The 18,347-nt window shown below is 38.4% G+C and overlaps 1 protein-coding gene across 37 annotated transcripts in view; it reads left to right on the forward strand.

Annotated features, from left to right (window-relative positions):
- Positions 1-18,347, forward strand: part of CSNK1G1 (casein kinase 1 gamma 1) — a 189,558-nt gene that overhangs the window by 151,340 nt on the left and 19,871 nt on the right. For 16 of the 37 annotated variants that reach the window (XM_070577299.1, XM_070577226.1, XM_070577266.1 and 13 more), the window contains 5 exons: positions 324-409; positions 2,499-2,583; positions 2,858-3,006; positions 3,648-3,755; positions 14,526-14,636. In XM_070577299.1, coding sequence (XP_070433400.1) covers positions 324-409; positions 2,499-2,583; positions 2,858-3,006; positions 3,648-3,755; positions 14,526-14,636 — 539 coding nt within the window. Of the gene's footprint in view, positions 1-323; positions 410-2,498; positions 2,584-2,857; positions 3,007-3,647; positions 3,756-13,119; positions 13,212-13,553; positions 13,697-14,525; positions 14,637-18,347 lie in introns of all 37 variants that reach the window. The other 21 variants (XM_070577336.1, XM_070577290.1, XM_070577388.1 and 18 more) reach the window with 3 other exon arrangements.

Here is an 18,347-nt window from a genome sequence, read left to right on the forward strand (position 1 = left end):
AACATTTCACTTAAATTATCTTACTTTCAGGAAGCTAACGGCGTTGAGTGAGAGGTGGTTATTCACTTTTTAGTAATTTGGACTTGGTTTTAGTTTAGGATTGTCTCTTTTCACTTGGTATTTCCTTGCTAATGACCCATCTAGTCAAAAGAGTACACATTGGTTTTTGGTTTTATCTAAAATACTCTCCTGGTTTAGATATACAGAGAATTTGTAAGCAGAGCCTTTCCAGAGCAGAAGAGTTTCTGAAGGGATTACTTGGTTTGAAGCCCTTTCTGCTTTAATAACTGCAAACATAATGTATGATCTGTCTTCCCTTTTAGAGCAAAGCCGACGGGATGATTTGGAAGCCCTAGGCCATATGTTCATGTATTTCCTTCGAGGCAGCCTACCCTGGCAAGGACTCAAGGTATCCTTGAAAGTGCTCAGCGGAGGGCTTTGTTTCAATACTCAGTTGTTAATGAAGAGGTTGCTGACTTGATGTCTGTAAGAAGCACAAAGGGGAATATTGGCTACAGAGATGAGAAACAGGAACTCTTTACGTCAGCCTATATTGTAAATGCTCACCTGGGCTTTGGAAGCTCTGCTTTTGCTCTTCTCCCCCTTCTGAATCCTTCCTTGTTTTGGGGTTTTCCATAATCTCTTCCCTCATTCCCTCCCAGCCTTGGCAGTGCTGCTCTTCTCTCTGTGTCAGTGTTCTTCCTCCACTACCATCAGGTAGCAGGCAGAGTGTTCCCAGTGTGTTGGGGAATTTCTGGAACAAACTGATGACAGCAGCTGCTACACATTTTACCAGAAGACCAGCAGGGCTAGGTGTGCCCCTAAGGGGAACTGAAAAATATTTGTTCATCCTATATAGGCCAAGGGCCCACCAGAACTAAAATGAAAATTCAGGTTTAACATCCCTGTTTAAGTGTTTTATTGAATAAATGCCTGTGCAGACAACAGCCATTCACCGCGAAACTTATAAATAGCCTTCCTTAGGTAGGTGCATTTGTGTCAAAGTTAACTATTAATTATAATTATAACCATTGTAATTACTCTCTTCCTTTGGCTATTAGACTAGGAAATGGTGAGCTTCTAATCCATTCTAAGTCCTATCAGATAGTTAAGTTGAGACATATTTTTGAGGTGTAATTTATTTCAACGTGTTAGTATGAAAAGAAAATCAGTAGCTTTGGGTACTCCTACACCCCCTCCCTCCCTCCAGAAGGGCATAAGGATTCATTTTGCTGTACTTTCTAGGACATTGTCCTGAAAATTAAGAGTTCTTCCCCTTCCCTTTGGGTAGATTTTATTTCTTTCCCCTTAAATCCTTCTCCTAACATCTACTCCATGGTCTTCTCCTAGTCATGTGTATCTTCTCATTGATATTGACAGCTGTCGAAGAGTTTCACACCCTATTTGCTCACCATATAGCCAAAGAATGCATTTATTTATTATTTAATTGCTTGAAACTTGCTCGCTGTCCATGAATCTTTTTAGTGGTAGTTGTAGATCTAAAATTTCTCCAACTTACTTTAGAACATTTGGGCTTAAATTTGAGTGTAGCAGGCTAGGTAGAGCCTTACAAGAATCGCTTGAGACGACATTGTTGATTCAGGCTCCAGGGAGCCCTCTGTCTACAGTCCTCAGCAAACCAGACTTGGCTGCTTTGAGGCACTGTCATATATCAAACCTGTCTGTTTGCCATCCCTGCATCACAGATAACGTTTTTCCCTTTGGAAACATGTTGTGGAAAGACCTTTTTTTCTGCCTTTGGTTCTTTTTTCTATTCAACTTCACAATAAATATGCTATGGAGTCATCTATCTATCTGCCCCCACTTTGATTAGCAATATTATTCTTTTTTTTAAAGATTGGCACCTGAGCTAACAACTGTTGCCAATCTTCTTATTTTTTTTTCTGTTTTTTTCTCCCCAAATCCCCCCCGTACATAATTGCATATTTTAGTTGTGGGTCCTTCTAGTTGTGGCATGTGGGATGCCACCTCAGCATGGCCTGATGAGCGGTGCCATGTCTGCACCCAGGATCTGAACGGTCAAACCCTGGGCCGCCGAAGTGGAGCACGCAAATTTAACCGCTCAGCCACGGGGCCGGCCCCCGCAGTATTTTTAATCTTATCATAAAGCTGATCTAAGAAGAAGGCTGAATCACTTTTGAACCCCTGTGGCCATGGGTGATTAATAATCTGCAATTTTGAAAATATTGCCACATGATATTTTTATTTTCTTATCCTTGCCACTCATTTCATTACACTTGATGGTGTTTATCTGATTACAAAATATATTTGCAAGTAAAACTTTCTAGAGCAGATGTTTTGTACATATCTAAATGCATCATCTCTACTACATTTCTTATTTATTAGTGTTAGAGAGAAAAAATTAAGACTGTATAATAAATCCTGCCAGTTTGAAACAACCATTGTGTCCCAAATGTATTGGACCTCCCATACTTAACGCCTCTTTCCAAAGAACTTTCTCTCTTTACTCTCTACAGGCTGATACATTAAAAGAGAGATATCAAAAAATTGGTGACACCAAAAGGAATACTCCTGTTGAAGCTCTCTGTGAAAACTTTCCAGGTAGGATGGTAAAAGGACGCTGCAACCAATGTAACTGAGCTTTGAAGTAGTTAGAGACCATGACTTGGTATCTCTAGATAAGGGTGTTCTCCAGAAAATTTACATTTCCTTTTACTGTTGTTTAGACCAAGATCGATTTTATCACTTTCATTTGGTCCATAAAGAAAACACCAGTGTCAAATAGTCTGTATGAATATTCCTTGCTTGGCCCAGACCTTCTCCCCATGGGAAGCATTCAGCTAATGAGCATGACCTTTCATCTCTTTCCTAACAGAGGAGATGGCAACCTACCTGCGTTATGTCAGGCGATTAGACTTCTTTGAAAAACCTGACTATGAGTATTTACGGACCCTCTTCACAGACCTCTTTGAAAGGAAAGGCTACACCTTTGACTATGCCTATGATTGGGTTGGGAGGCCTATTGTAAGTATCCTCTTTTTACTTCCTCACTTCAGACCAGCACTGCCTCACCCCTTTAGCTTGCCAGACTTTCTGCTTAAATCTGTGGAAAAAAACACTCCTTTGACTGTGGACTTTACATTTACAGCCTTTTTGGGGTGATGCCATAGGTTGTTCTTACTAGAGTTAGGAAGCAGGAGTAACTTCTTCGTATGTTTTTAAGATTATGACCAATATGTCCTAAGATAATCGGAATTTAAGTCAGTTTTTAAGAAGAATTTTCATTTGAATGATCTATAAGCTGGGGCTGCTGCATAAGCTGCTATGGTGCCAAATAGACTTCTGTAGGAGTGGAACCCAGCACCACAGGAAACTTTTGAATTTGCTCTTCTGGCCGGGGGTCCACAGGGCCTGAGAGCGTGCTAACAGACAGGACTGCAGGAATTTTTCTAATTTTCAAAGGTAAGCTACTCTTCAGTGAACTATTGCCTCCCTTTTGCAGATCAGCAAACTGAGAAAACAAGAAGACTTGAAACTGCCCTTGGTGGCTGAAAATAATAATTACTATTATTCTGTTAGAATTAGAATTAGAATGATGCTGTCCTTTGCAGAGGCATTAAGTTGGACCTGTTTTCCCCATGTGACTTTTTGTTACATTTTTCCAGCCTACTCCAGTAGGGTCAGTTCATGTAGATTCTGGTGCATCTGCAGTAACTCGAGAAAGCCACACACACAGGGATCGGCCATCACAGCAACAGCCTCTACGAAACCAGGTATGTGTTGGACCTTCATTGTGTCAGACATTCTCCTTCTTTGTGGCTAATATTAAAACCTAAATTCTTCAGCTTCTCTGCTTAAGTGTATATATAAAAATTAAAGACAAAGGGCTTGCCATTTCTCACTGGTATGGTGTGGCATTCTAGCATCCTTCAGGGCTTGTGTAATGGCACTGAGATGTGGCCAGGTGCCTTCCATGAAGCAGCCACTCTAGAGAATCTGGGTCTGTCAGAGTCTGTTGGCTGAAAGGGGCAGTCTACCACAGGCCCAGAGGACCTGCGGGACAATAGGATGTACAGCGTAGCCCACTTTGGGTCTCATCTGCAGTCCAGTTTGGAGCTCTCACCAATGCTGGTTTTTCCTTGCTGATTAAGAGGGTTGGTTAATTTGGACTTCCAGCTGATGTGGGTGTGAACTGGCACCTCCACCCTACCTCTGTCCCCGTACCCAGGTTAATTCTAGGGCACAAGATCCAAGATGGACCTTGTGAAGACTCACCTTTGCTTTAGGCCACTTCAGAGAAGGCCATGTCATTCATCCTTCATTGTTCATGGTTTGGGAAACTAGTGGTCTGGATGAGAGGCTTCTCTCAGCCTTAAGACAGAGGAGGCAAACATAAAAAAAAAAAAAAATCAAAACATTTGACAACATTTAAAGAAAGGGGTAACTGGAAAGTAAATATGCCGATTTTTATCTTTATATCATATATTGTTAAGAGTAAATTGAGGACCCCAGTAGATAAATAAGCAAAGAATGATACATAGACAGACACACACACAATCATTATCATCTGTCAAACTAGTTTGCTTCCCCTCACCCCTGACCTCACTTTTCTATATTCACAGACATTTTTACAATAAAATGCAAAAACACTTATCATCTCACAGATGCTCATGTGACAATACATAGGTTAAAAATAGTATTTTAAAAGTATATCACACAAATATAGATAGAATCACCAATAAGTACATACTCTTGGCAAAATATGTGGCTTGATGGGTAAGGAAAAAATGTTTAAAGGAAGGAAATCTATGCAATAGAGAATAGATAAAAGAGAGAGTAGGTAGGCAAAAAGATGGGGTTTAGCAAACGGTGTAAGTTAATTGGGTCCATAGTTACATACTTTAATCAAAGAAGTTGGCTAAGAATTATAGTTTGACTGACTTTTGACTTGACAACAGAATATTGTTGACTTCTGCAATTGTGCTCTCCTACCCCCTTTTTAAAAAGTATAGTTGAGTGCGCAGTTAAATTGACACTCTCATACATTGCTCTTGACTTTGAAAATTATTACAAATTCTCTAGAAGGTAATTTGGTAAAGTTACTGTCCTCTCTGATAGAATAATCTTACTTCTTATTCTTACTGATTAGTCATAATAAAACAACCCAAGAATAGATTCAGTCATATGCCTGGAACTGTTACAGTGTCATTTGTAGCAAAGTTTTAGAAATGATCCACCTATCCAGTTATAAGGGAATGGTTATGGATCCAACCCAAATTCTTTATTGAATAAACTGGGTTATAATAAGGTGAATTGTAATGTATTTATTCGGGGGAATATTATTTAGCCACTTAAAATAATATTTAGGAAAAGTTGTTGCAACCTGAAAATGTTTATGGTTTGTGTGAAGAAATCAGAATACAAAGTTAGAAATACCTCCTTATTTCCTCTCACGGGAAGGGAAAATGAGAAAATCAATGGGAGGAAATAATGCCAAAGTATGAACAGTAGTAGTGTTGAAAGTGGTAGTATTGTGGGTAATATTTTTCCAAACAATTATATAATGAAGTTAGTTTACCTTATAATGAAAAGTGTATATAAATAGAAAAGGTATGGAAAGAAAAAATTATTTAAGTGGTTAGTCAAGTCATAATCAACATATCTGCCTGCTTTATGTTTTTAGAATATTTTAAAGCTAAAATATGTTTCCTTTAGTTTCCCTTGCCTTTTCTGTGTCAGTGAATTCATAATCAGTCCTGCTATTTATTTAATGAATTTTAAAAGTGTGGAAAAAGAGAAGATTGAAAACCTAGATTGCCAGGGTGAAAACTGAGGTCATACTTAGTATCTAAGTAAAAGTACAGTGAATTTCAGTGTACTTTTAAGTGAAAGGTCATTACACCAGCGTATGTAATTAGGAAACCTCATTTGCAAGGTAGTAAGCTTCTTTTTGAAAAGTTGAATCTTGAACGTCTCTGATTTTTCTTTCCTTTTAGGGCTTTTAGTATCCCATGGCCGCTAAGGAATTGAAATTCCCCCACATTAATGCAAGTTTTAGTCCTCCTTCCCAGCAGGATTCTGAATCCTTGCTGGGTAGAATTCTTTCTCCATTGTGCACTGTAGGTAAATGGGTTTCTAGTGTCTGTTCAGCCTTTATACTGTATCTTAATTTGTGGTCTCATTGCTTTTGTTCCATCTTTTGCATTATTTTCTTACGCTTTTATTTATTTAAAAAAAATTGCAGCCAAATACATCCCTTTTATGACTAGGTATTACAAGCAGTATGACTTTTTAGACTAATTCTTTTCAAGTCTTGAGACAGCAAAGGAAGAAAGTAAAATCTCTGCTTGAGAGAGATTGAAAGGTATTTACTTTAGGGATGGCTAACCTTTTTTCAGCAACTTTGACTCAGTAAATCTAACTAAGGACCTGCTGCATGAAAGTGTGTCCTGGAGATGCCAAGAAAAGTATGTAAGGAGTTCTGGTCCTCAAAGAACTGACAAGCAGATAAGCCAGGTAGCCAGATAACTATAACACAAGGCAGAACAGATAAGCATCCCAAGTCGCAAATTGTTATCGTCAGGGATTGGAAAAAGGAAGCATTTCATCTAGTCCAAGCATGACGAAGAGTTTCATGAAAGGAGATGTATTTGAAATCCTCTTGGAAGACTTAAGTGGAAATGAAAGAGACATTCCGGGCAAAAAGAAAATATGAGCAACAACAAATTACAGTCATGCGTCACTTAGCAACAGAGATACGTTCTGAGAAATGCGTCGTTAGGTGATTTCGTCATTGTGCGAACACCATTGAGTCTGCTTACACAAATTTAGGTGGTATAGCCTGCTACACACCTAGGCTATATGGTACTAATCTTAAGGGACCACCATCATATATGTGGTTTGTCATTGACTGAAATGTTATGTGTCACATGACTGTATCTCGTTTCACTTTGCTAGAATATATGGTGTGAATAAAGGAGACAAGGCTAGGAAAATAGGTTGGAACAATTTCATGAAACTCCTGGAATGCTAGGCTGGAGAGTTGGTACTTAATTTCAGTTAGGAATAGGTACTAAAGGGTTTTGAACAGAGGGGTGATATGATCAAAACTTTCCTTTAGAAATCTTTTGGCACAGAAGGTGGTAACAGCCTGGTAGCCAGCATAGAGACCAATAAGAGGACAGTGAGTTCCCTTAAGAGGTCAAGAGGGGCTAGATGGGTTATAGTAGTGAAAATGAAATGGAATTGAAAAGTGTTACAGAGATATAATGTACCAGAATTGGCAGCCCCCATAATAGGCCAGGGTTGAGGGAGAAGGATAAGTTAAAGCTGTTGCTGAGATTTTAAGCCTGGATAATTTGGAAGCAGGTGTTAACTATTACTACAGATGAGAAAGTTGAGGGAGAAACTTATTTGGAATTTGAATTTAAGCATCTTGAGTTTTAAATACTGGCAGTACATTCCAGCTGAAGGTAGCTAGCACACAGAAGATAGCTCTCAAAAGAAAACTAGAGAGATATTTGAAAGTCAAGGCATGGAGATGATGTTGATGATAGTGCCTAAAGAGTCTCCTTATTCTGGGTAAATCTACCTATCAGTTGTGTGAGACTGATGATTAATAAGCTGTGTTCAGTGCCATACATAGAGCAGGAAGAGAAAGAAGAAGGGCTCAGAACTTGGTTTTAGCTTATCTTGAGACTTTGGCCATAGGACATTTAACCTTTTGGGGGGCCTCAGCTTTCTCAAATGTAATCCTTGTAAGGGCTGAAATTTTTATTTTCTTCATTGCTGTACCCTTAGCACCTAAACAATATGTGGAATAGGAGGCACTGGATAAATGAATGAATGAATGAATGAATGAATCTGTCAAATGAGGAGCTGAGATGAAATCAGATGTCTGTTTAAAATATAGATTTTTGTTTATCTTTCCATGAAAAGTAATTTTTAAGCTTTTCTTCCCATTTGTTTTCTCTTTCCACAAAGAACCATTCTGCCTTGTTTGGCAGCCAGAGTAGGGGCTGCATTGTCTGCTGAAGGGGAAGGGTGCAAAGAAACACAGCAGGCTTCTTGCTGCAAAGTCAGTCCAGGCAGTTGTATTAGTTCTTCTCCATCACAATGAGAATTTTCAGGGGAAATTTGCTTTGCGGTCTAGATTGGCAGTGTATTGAATTGAGTACTGTTTGGTTCCTAGATGTAATAGATCCCAAATATGGTTCCCAAAGAACTGCATTTAAACTCACTATATTGGATCTGTCTTTTAAAACTGTTTTAGTATCAGATGCTCAAGAACAACTTTTTGAATGTTAATTTTACCCAGCTAGAAAATGATAATTAAATCATGGGTTTGGATAGAATAAATATCCCTAAAAGCTAGGTCCATTCAGGAAGATCCCAATGGACCAGTCTTTTCTACCATTTTCCCCTTGGTTTTTGTCTTTTCCCAGTTCCAAAGATAGTAAATCTTGCCATGGCTCTGGTTCCCCTCTAAAGAACTCTGCATTACTATTCATCAGGAAGGGGATGAAAAATTTAATAGTTCTGTTTATTTCTACCTGGCAAAGCTTCCCTTGCAGTCTCCGATCAAATTCGATCAGGACGTGGGTCCTGCCAATATCCAGAGATCTAATATTGGAGGACAGTAGGTTGTACTGTCAAAGGTTTTATTCTGTGTTTGTTCAACACACTAAATATAGAATATTGCGTTGACTAGGATGTGCATGCAGCAACATGCTTCCTGCTCTTTCAGAACTTTAAGCTTGTGACAGTCCTAACTCAAGTAAATGCTACACAGACATTTACTACATGGTTCGGCAATTTTGATAGTTTCCTTTTTCTCCCATTGACCCCTTTTATTTGGTAGGTTTTCTGTGGGCATATGAAGAAGGGATATTTGGCCTAGAAAGTTAAGGAGAACAGATCTGTTTAGAGGTTGAAAAGAGTCAGATTGGCCATCAAGAACTATTAAACTCTACCGGACATGGTATCCTACCCCTGATAATATTGACTCCCAAAATGTTACTTTTTTTTTTTGAGGAAGATTAGCCCTGAGCTAACATCTGCTGCCAATCCTCCTCTTTTTGCTGAGAAGACTGGCCCTGAGCTCCCATCCTTGCCCATCTTCCTCTACTTTATATGTGGGATGCCCACCACAGCATGGCTTGCCAAGTGGTGCCATGTCCGTACCCGGGATCCGAACCAGCTGGGCTGCCGAAGCGGAACGTTCGAACTTAACCTCTGCGCCACCGGGCCGGCCCCACTTACTCATTTTTATATGCACAGTATGTTTAAGGGAAAGAGTTTGTTCTTTGTAATTTTTTTACTAGATGAAGTGTTTGCTTGCATATTCTCCAGTTTGACTAGGCAGGAAAGTATGAATCAGAGATCAGTAAAACTGATCCCTCATCCTTCCAGAAGAACGATATTTAAATTCAGTACTTTATAAACACACGAGAAATAAACAACAAATCTTAAAAGGGTCAAATCATATTTAGTTCTGAAGAAGATGTGCCCCACATAAGAGAGTAGTTCAGATTTGTTTGTTTGTTTGTATCCAGGCTCCAACTCCAAGGGATTAGATTTAAGGAATATGTAGCCTTAGAAAAATATGTTGTGGCTTAGAGCTGTGGTGCTTACGAATGAAGCTTGTTATAAGCTTAGCTTTTCCAAAGGAGAAATTAGGCCAGATTGCTAAGTAGCCAAGATGGTCAGAGATCTTCATAAAATAAAATCTTTATTATTTTTTTTAGAAGTCCAGTAGCCTTAAAAAAAAAAAAAAAGGGCTGATTAATTCTCTATTCCCTTCGTTTCACAGAGTACTGCTTTATTTTCAGCAAGGTTCAGACTTTGCTGGTTGAAGGGGCAGAGGAGTTTGCTTGGAGATAATTTGCCTCCTTCTGATCTGTGTGTAATTTCCTAACTTGCTGCCTGCTGTCTAGCAGGAGCTCAGGTGTGAAGATTGCACACTGGCCCTGCCACTCTCCCGCATAGAGCTTAATGCAGAATGGGGCTTTCCCTCCTTATTTCTAGGACCTTAACTCCAAGGGGGACATTGAAACAAACAAGTGCAAAACTGAAATACAGTCCTTTTCTTAGCATCTCCCATTTTGTCACCTAATTGCTGCTCTCACCTCTGCTTTTAATTCCAAATTAAAAGTTTTCTTCTGTCTGTGTGCATTCTTCAATATTTTTTATTTCAGCAGATACCCTGTGTCATGAAGCACCTCCTCGTAGGAAGGTGATTCTAGAGTAACCCTATCTTAAATAAGTCATCCTTCCCTAGGGGAGGTGTCTTATACCATTTTGAATAAGAATAGGGCAGGGTTTGAGGAGAGAGTTCCAAACCTCTTGGATAGGTCCTGTGATTTTTCTCAGAGCTTCACAGAATTGATACTCCTGGCTCTCTGGGCCTACATAATATTGAACTTGGGAATAATCTTTTCCAAGTTGTTACCAGCGATTTTCAAACATCCCTGATATTTGATCAAGTTTGTAGAATACAGGAAGTCACTGTTTGCACATGTGACAAGGTTGCAAGAATAATCCCTGTGTGGCATAGGAAAATAGGTTCTATTTCATGAGTTTAATGGAAGTTTTTAATTTTGTTAAAGTATACATTTCAATAACTCTGCCAGCTTTTTTTCATTTCACATCTAAGGTCTAATATACTCCCTCAATTTTTTTAACATGCTCCCTTTATCGTTCTTCCTGCCCCATTCTTTCTTCCTCCATCTTAGCCCTACTACATTAAAAAAAAATTTTTTTTGTCTTGGTAATCTAGTGTATCCATTGCTAACCTTTTGGTACTATTCAGTCTCTAGTCTTGTTAATTATAGTTGAAGACAATAATTATATAATGAGGCCTAGAAGACTAACATGGGAGGCCGAAAAGATCTGTATAGATGGCAACTTTTAAAGTCTTTGGGGAGCTGTAAAGTGAAATGGATAAAGTTCTTTGTAAATGTCATCAAAATTAATTTTTCAAAATACCTTAAAGAATAGGATTGGTGACTTGTTTGGTACAGCAAGAGAAAGATGTTTTCCTGCCTTTTGCTTCGGAACAGTAGCTTTATCTCCTATAAGAATTTGAAGTAATTTTTAAGCCAATAGATGGGTGGCATCTGAGGTGTTTTCAGACTGTTTTCCTGCCCTCTTGTCGTTCTCCTTACTGTCTGTCCATTCATCCCTGCCAAATGACTGATGGGAGAGATTTGTTTCCCCTGCCATAGGCACAGGTGGTAGTTTTGACTTTGTACACCAGGCTTCTGTGTTTTCCCTTAAGTATTTTTTGTTAGTTTTGCCTTTGATTTATGCTGTGCTGGATTGCTGCTTTCTTGTTTCCACATTCTCCTACTGGATAGTAAACCAAGCATTTCCACGCAGGTAGTGCAATCACAACTGAAGATTTTAAAGCGATCCCCCAAGGAATTTCCACTACTTGAGATTCCTGCTCCTGCCTTTGGGGATTTACACACTCCATGTGGACCTTTGCCTTTCAAGTAATGCATAGAGATTGATTTTGCTGAATGACTCTTCTGCCCATGGACGTTCCTGATTGCCTTTTAGATAGATATGTGTGCGTGAGTGATCTTTAAAGAGTGAAGGGCTTACATGCCTCTCTCTTTTACTGGTTTGCTCAGTGTAACTAGCTCCTGTGCTGATTATGCCTAATCATAACCCGTGTGTACACAGTATTGTCTAGAATACTTATCAGGGGAAGGTACACTAGCAGAATACTGTAGTTGTTGACATTCCTTGGTTTCATCTAGCTCCTAGGCACTCAGTCGCTTTCTGAAACTGGCAAATGACCTTTTCTACTACAGCAACTTCTAGATACCAGTCCAAGCCCTTAAATTCCAGAAAAGAATAGCCATAGAGTTTAACATTACAGTGAAAAGTATTTCCCAACGTAATAAACCAACAACCCCAGGTTCACGTCTGTCACTTGGTTTTGTTGGTTTCAGTGAATATAGAAGGCATTAGAGGGCAATAGTATGGCACAGTGTGTTCTTCATTTGTCACAGTAGAAGCATTTATGAACTAATCTGGAATGTTAACATTATTTTTCTCTCTTTAAAAGGTAAAAAGTACATTGATTTTAGGATGGAGATGGAGTGTAACTTTTAGGCCTTTGAAAAATGGCTTGCTATTTTCATTTAGACAAAAATTTTAATTCTTTCAACAAATTACTTATTTGGCTAGAATGGATATAAACAAGTACACAGCCCTGTGAATCAGACAGTAGCATCAAACCAGACTTCCGATATGTATTTTAGTAAAAATGGAAATAATCATTGATCAGCTCTCCAGGATTTTGTTAAGCTTAAAACCATATAAGTGGAGCCAGCCCCATGGCCAAGTAGTTAAGTTCACTTACTCTGCTTTGGCGGCCTAGTGTTTTCACTGGTTTGGCACCTGGGCGCGGACGTGGCACCGCTCATCAGGCCACATTGAGGCGGCAGGCATCCCACATGCCACAACTAGAAGGACCCACAACTGAAAAAATATACAACTGTGTACTAGGGGGAGAAAAAACAGGAAAAAAAAAAGCGTATGTTATATGTACATTTCTTGCCATTTTCAAATTTATCTGCCTTAAAAACAAATGCAAAACAGAGAGCATGCATAAGAGAAGTAATTGCATTGCACATATATCATAGAACTCAAAACACCACCAAATGGCTTATAAATGTCTGGATATTTTTTAAGCATTTAAATTTTTTGAGAACTGACAGTTTTGTATAGTAGTTTAGGAGCTTAAATATTCTACTTAAATGTTATAAAAAATCAAAAAGTCCTAGAGAGAACTGAAGAAGCTATCACTAGTAGATATTAGTTACAGATATTACTTATAATATTAGAACAGATTTATTCTCAATTCTCTAGTAGCGAGAGTAAATGAGATTAAGTGCTCTGAGGATATGATAATGTCAATAAGTTTATAAAATAGTTATGATTATGTTATAAACCACAGTCTTATTTTGGAAAATGAAACATCTGAGCTTCTGTTGACAGATATAATTGGAGGGGAGGATATTTTGGGTAGCTTTGATTCTCTCAAATGTGACTAGCAATAAAAAACCAAAGCCCTCTTTTGTAAGAGTATGTAGCAAGCAAGTTAATACAGCTGCCTTGTTACAGAATATGCTCATTCCCTGAGGACTGTCAGAAAACATGATCCTTCATAGTGCTGTTATCCATGTGACTTCATATTCCATTAATAAAGAAGATGAGTAAGTTGTAGCTCCTGTATGAGGCCTTTTTGTTCTTTAATGGGGAAAGTCTTTTTGGTGACTTATAGATGAGCTTTAAACAACTCTTGTCAGTGAGATACAGAATGGGGAGAGTGAGTATGGAGCCTCAAACCACTACTTGTTCACTCTCTTTCTTTTTTCTAGAATACAACGTTTGTAGCGATGAACATTTCTAAGATTTATAGCATCTTTACTGGTTTTCATGTAGAGCAGCAGTATCACATCCCGACCCCTGCTGCTGTTTATATCAGCAGCAATTAAAATTTGATTTACTAATCCCTCGTTGCTGCCTCTCCAACTCCTCATTTTTCATTTTTGTAGAGCCTTAGGACTGTTACAGCTGAGCATCATGATGTTAACACCTCCTCAGCCATCTGGCACAGGGGAAGAGGCATCTAAACAGATTCTTCAGAACAAAAATCACATATGAGCAAGATCAGAATAGTGTGAGATCTAAAAAACAGGTAAAGAAGGAATGAAGAGAGCCTGAATGATAGCAAAGATAAAAGCGGAACTCAAAAAGATTTTGAATTGAAAGCCTTCCTTTTGCTGGGAAAAGATCTGCCTTTTGCTTTCCAGAAGAAAATAATTCATAGTAGTCATATCTAAATTTTTTCTGATTCAAGTCTAGAGGCTGTTAGCTAGAAGAATCAGGGAAACATTGTAGCCTTACTTTTCCCCCTATCTTTTCATAATCTTGACTGGTGAACCTGCCTTTGAAGAGATACTTTGTTTATTCTTTTAGATAAGAAAGCATATTCCAGCCACTGCTGCTGCTCATTTTGTCTTAGTTGAAAGTCTCCTGTAGGTTTATGTTGAGATTAGTGGGCTCCCTATTAAAGGAAAAGGCATATTATCTTGATTCCTAATGCTAGGAGTTTTCTGTATTGACTATTGTTTATTTAGATGGATCTTTAATCAGTAAAATGATTTGTAAGTATGATTGTTCCTTTGTCCAACAATCTTAACATTCTGCTTAGTGGCTACTGAAATTTTACTAATATGGAAGCTAAAAGGTGATTTCCAGCTTTTGATTTTTTTTCCTCTTTAATGATTATTGTTTGTGTCTGGGTGAGGATGGTATGCTATACATTGTCGTGTATTGGCTCATCAGGCTGAAATGAATATAGCCAAGCTAACTTTTTCCTTAGTGCTTTGCAGCAGTTGTTAGTTTAAAATCCAAAACAAAAACAAAACCTTCAGGGACACTAATGTACTTGATTTTGTTATTGCTTGCTGTTGCTTCACCTTTCCTTCCATATCTTGCTCTCATGCTTCCTAATGCCTGAGCAGACTGCATCGTCAGAGCGCCGAGGAGAATGGGAAATCCAGCCCAGCCGGCAGACCAATACCTCGTACCTGACGTCTCACTTGGCTGCAGACCGCCATGGGGGATCAGTGCAGGTACTTACTGCCTTTATTGCCTTTTCCTGGCCTTCCCATCTTGGCTAGTAGAATGTTGGCTTGCTTCTGAAACTCAAGTTCCTTTAGAATGGAAACCTTTAGCAAGGTTGAGCTGCTTCTATAGTTAACTGAATATCTATGTGCTGATTTTCTGCCTACATGGACTTGTAAGAGTCACTTGTTGAGATGATTGCTGGTTGTTGTCATTGCTTAAGAAATGTCTGTATGATTTCTGATAATGATTTCTGGTTAAACTACTACTACAACCTTGATCCACTCATGATAAACCATAAAAATGATGTCAAGGTAGAAGTCTGTTAGTATCAAGTCTGTGAATTTGTATCGACCTGAAACGTCTAGAATAAGTATTTTTTGGATCGAGGACTGCATATGTAGCTCATTCCATTATGATATATGCCTTAGCGCATAAGATGAGAATGTTAATTGGTCCAAGTCAGCTGTTTCTGAGTGGGTACTCAAGAAGCTGGGCTGTTTCTTTTGTCTCCCTGGAATAAGTGTGGTCTTGGAGAATTATTTCTGATTTCATTTGGACTATTTTGAATCTCTATTCTCTCTAGTACATAAGAACATCTTGTGTAACTTTTCTTATATCACTGTTTTACTAATCTTAACCTAAATATTCTTCTCATACTGGTTAGTTACACCATCAGTTTGGGCCCTCAAGTGAAACCCAGAGCTACCAAATAGAAATTCTTGTGATGGAGTAGGCAAGCCTTTTGCACGTAGAAATACATCTTAGTAGGCTTGGTTGTCTAGGATATGCTTTTACATGGAATGATTCACTGAAGATGGTGTTATTCACTGAAAGTTAGAAGACAGCTTTGGCCCTGTAAAAACCTCTTAAGAACATCTAGGTAAAAATGATGGCTTGAACATACAGATGAATTCTCACCCTATCTTGAAACACCTGTAAAGGAATGATAAAGGGATTTTTTTTAAAGGTGTAAATCCATATAAGGATGGAGAAAACAGAAGAGGTAACAACAACAAAATGTTAGAAGCTGCAAAGCAGATGGGCAATTATTAAGTGACTTAGGAGTCCTAAGAAAACTGAATCCTGAGCCAAGAGAGGGGAAAGCTGAGAGCCTATTTACACTGGGGAATTCCCAAAAGGCTCAGAAATTGGCCCTTGGGTGCTTGTGAGTGTGGAAGGGCATGTGCTAAAATAAAGAAGATTCGTTGAAAGTCTGTTTAAGAAGCCAGAGATACCTAAAAGTGCTTTCGCTCTCCCCAGCAAAGACCAAAGATTTATTCTTTGGAGAGGGCAATATAGAGGGTCTCTGGGTTAGGGGATATGAGGCATGTTTGGGGACAGAGTGCTATACTGAAAAAAGGGAGATTAAATGAAAGTGAACATACTGAGTGCCTGCTTTCCTCATTTAGTGCTTCAGAATGCTGATAGCCAGGTATGTCCCTTCCAGGCAGGAGATTGAGTCAGCTCTGGGGAATCTGACCAGCCCAAAGACAACATCTGAGCATACTGACAACAGGGTTTTTCTAATGAATTGGCCTAGCCTCATCATTCTGCAGTAGATCCACAAGTAAAAGTCCCACTCCTGTACTCACAGTGCCAGTTAACTTTGCAGTCTCCCATTCTTAAATCTGAGCAATCAAGGGTTATCAGACTTCTGAGGAAAGCCTTTAGTAAGATAGAGACCAACAAGGCAAACAATAACAGCAACCAAAAAACCCTTATTATTAATATCCTCAGAGGCAGAAGATAGTGCAACTGTGAAACAAGGACAGGATGCTATTTTTAAAAGGAACATTATAAGAGCAAATCAAAAAAGAGCTCTTGGAAATTAAAAACATAATATTGTAGACAAAAATTTTAAACTCAGTAGTTTGGAAGATGAATTTGTGAGGAAGTCTCTCAGAAAATAGAGCAAAGAGAGGGAGTGATGAAAATAGGGGCTGGCCTGGTGGTGCAGTGGTTAAGTTCGCACGTTCCACTTCGGCAGCCCGGGGTTCACCAGTTCGGATCCCAGATGCTTGGCAAGCCATGCTGTGGTAGGTGTCCCACATAGAAAGTGGCGGAAGATGGGCATGGATATTAGCTCAGGGCCAGACTTCATCAGCAAAAAGAGGAGGATTGGCAGCAGATGTTAGCTCAGGGCTAATCTTCCTCAAAAAAAAAAAAAAAAGAAAATAGTAGAAAACAATTAGAAGATTTAAGGAGAGTCCAAGAGGTCCAATTTCTAAATAATGGGACTTCCAGAGAGAGGACAGAGAAACTGGAGGAGAGGAAATCATTGACAAAATTTTCCAGAACTCATAAAGACTTGTTTCCTGATCAGAAGGGCTCACTGAGTACCCAGCATAATGGATGACAGAACCACACAAGGGTACATCATTATGAAATTTCAGAACACTGAGGACAAAGAGAAGATCTTTCAAGCTCTCAGAAGGAAAAAACAGTCATATGCAAAGAAAAAGTCAGGCATTAGTATATGTAGCTTCTATTTTTGAATGGCAATACTGGAATCAGAAGGTAATGTACAATGCCTTTAAAATTCTAAGGGAAAATTTTTTCCAACCTGGAATTCTATACTCAGCCAAACTGTCAGTCTGGTTGGAATATAGAATGAAGATATTTTCAAAAATCAATAGTCTCAAAAATTTTACTTCTCATGCACCCTTTCTTATGAAGCTGCAGGAGGATATCCACTATGAAAATGAGTGAGTAAACCAAGAAAGAGGAAGATATGGAATCAAGGAAATAAGAGATTCAACACAGGAGAGAAGTAAAGGGACTCTCCAAAATAATGGTAAAGTTAGGAGATCCTAGGACGCCAGTAGAAGAGGCTAGCCTGTCCCAAACAGAGCTGGTCCGGAGGCTTAGAGAGCAATTTTAGTAAAATGATGAAATGACCAGGATACTGATATGTCAATATCTTGAAAGTAGCTGTTTAGAAAAATGAGAGAGTTTGGTTAGAATTAGTGATCAGCAACTAATGTATAAAAAGCTAAGTAAAGATACATTTTAAAAGATAATTAATTTCAAGGAAAACAAGAAATTCTACAGGGAAGGAAAGATAACCATGGTATACTTTGTGGCACAGCTGTAAGTAGCTTTTAATTGTCATACTATAAATACTAAGAATTGATTTAGTCAAAATTACAGTGTAAACTATAATGGAAGAACAGAAGAATGGAAAAGGTGAATATAATGCCCAAAAATGATGACTCAAGATGCATGTTATTCGAGATGGGGAGGTAGAAAACAAAGGAATCAGCTATAAAGGAAGGGGAAAGGGTGGAGCAAAGGAGAGAGACTGCTGTTTTCCTTAACAATCCATGTAAAAATATTTTGATTCTTTACACAGTGTGCTTATATAACTCTGATAAAAATAAAACCTAAATATGTACACGTCAGTTTTTGTCTATCACATTTGCTAAACTTTGTAAGTTTAGTAATAGCCTATCCATCTACTATTGTTGAAATGTGAATTACAGCTATTTTGGAGGGTAATTTGGGAATATCTGTTAAAATCCTAAATATCTATGCTTTTTGATCCAGTGAATCCAGTTTCAGATAATGCACAGATACTAAAGATATATGTTCTAGAACAATGCTGTTAAAAGATATATGTCACATTTGTAATTTTAAATTTTGTAGTAATCACGTTAAAGAAGTAAAAAAACGGGTAAAACTAACTTTGATAATATATTTAACTCAGTATATCTAAA

Source organism: Equus przewalskii, chromosome 1 (genome assembly GCF_037783145.1).
Source record: "Equus przewalskii isolate Varuska chromosome 1, EquPr2, whole genome shotgun sequence".
Classification (NCBI taxonomy): Eukaryota; Metazoa; Chordata; class Mammalia; order Perissodactyla; family Equidae; genus Equus; species Equus przewalskii.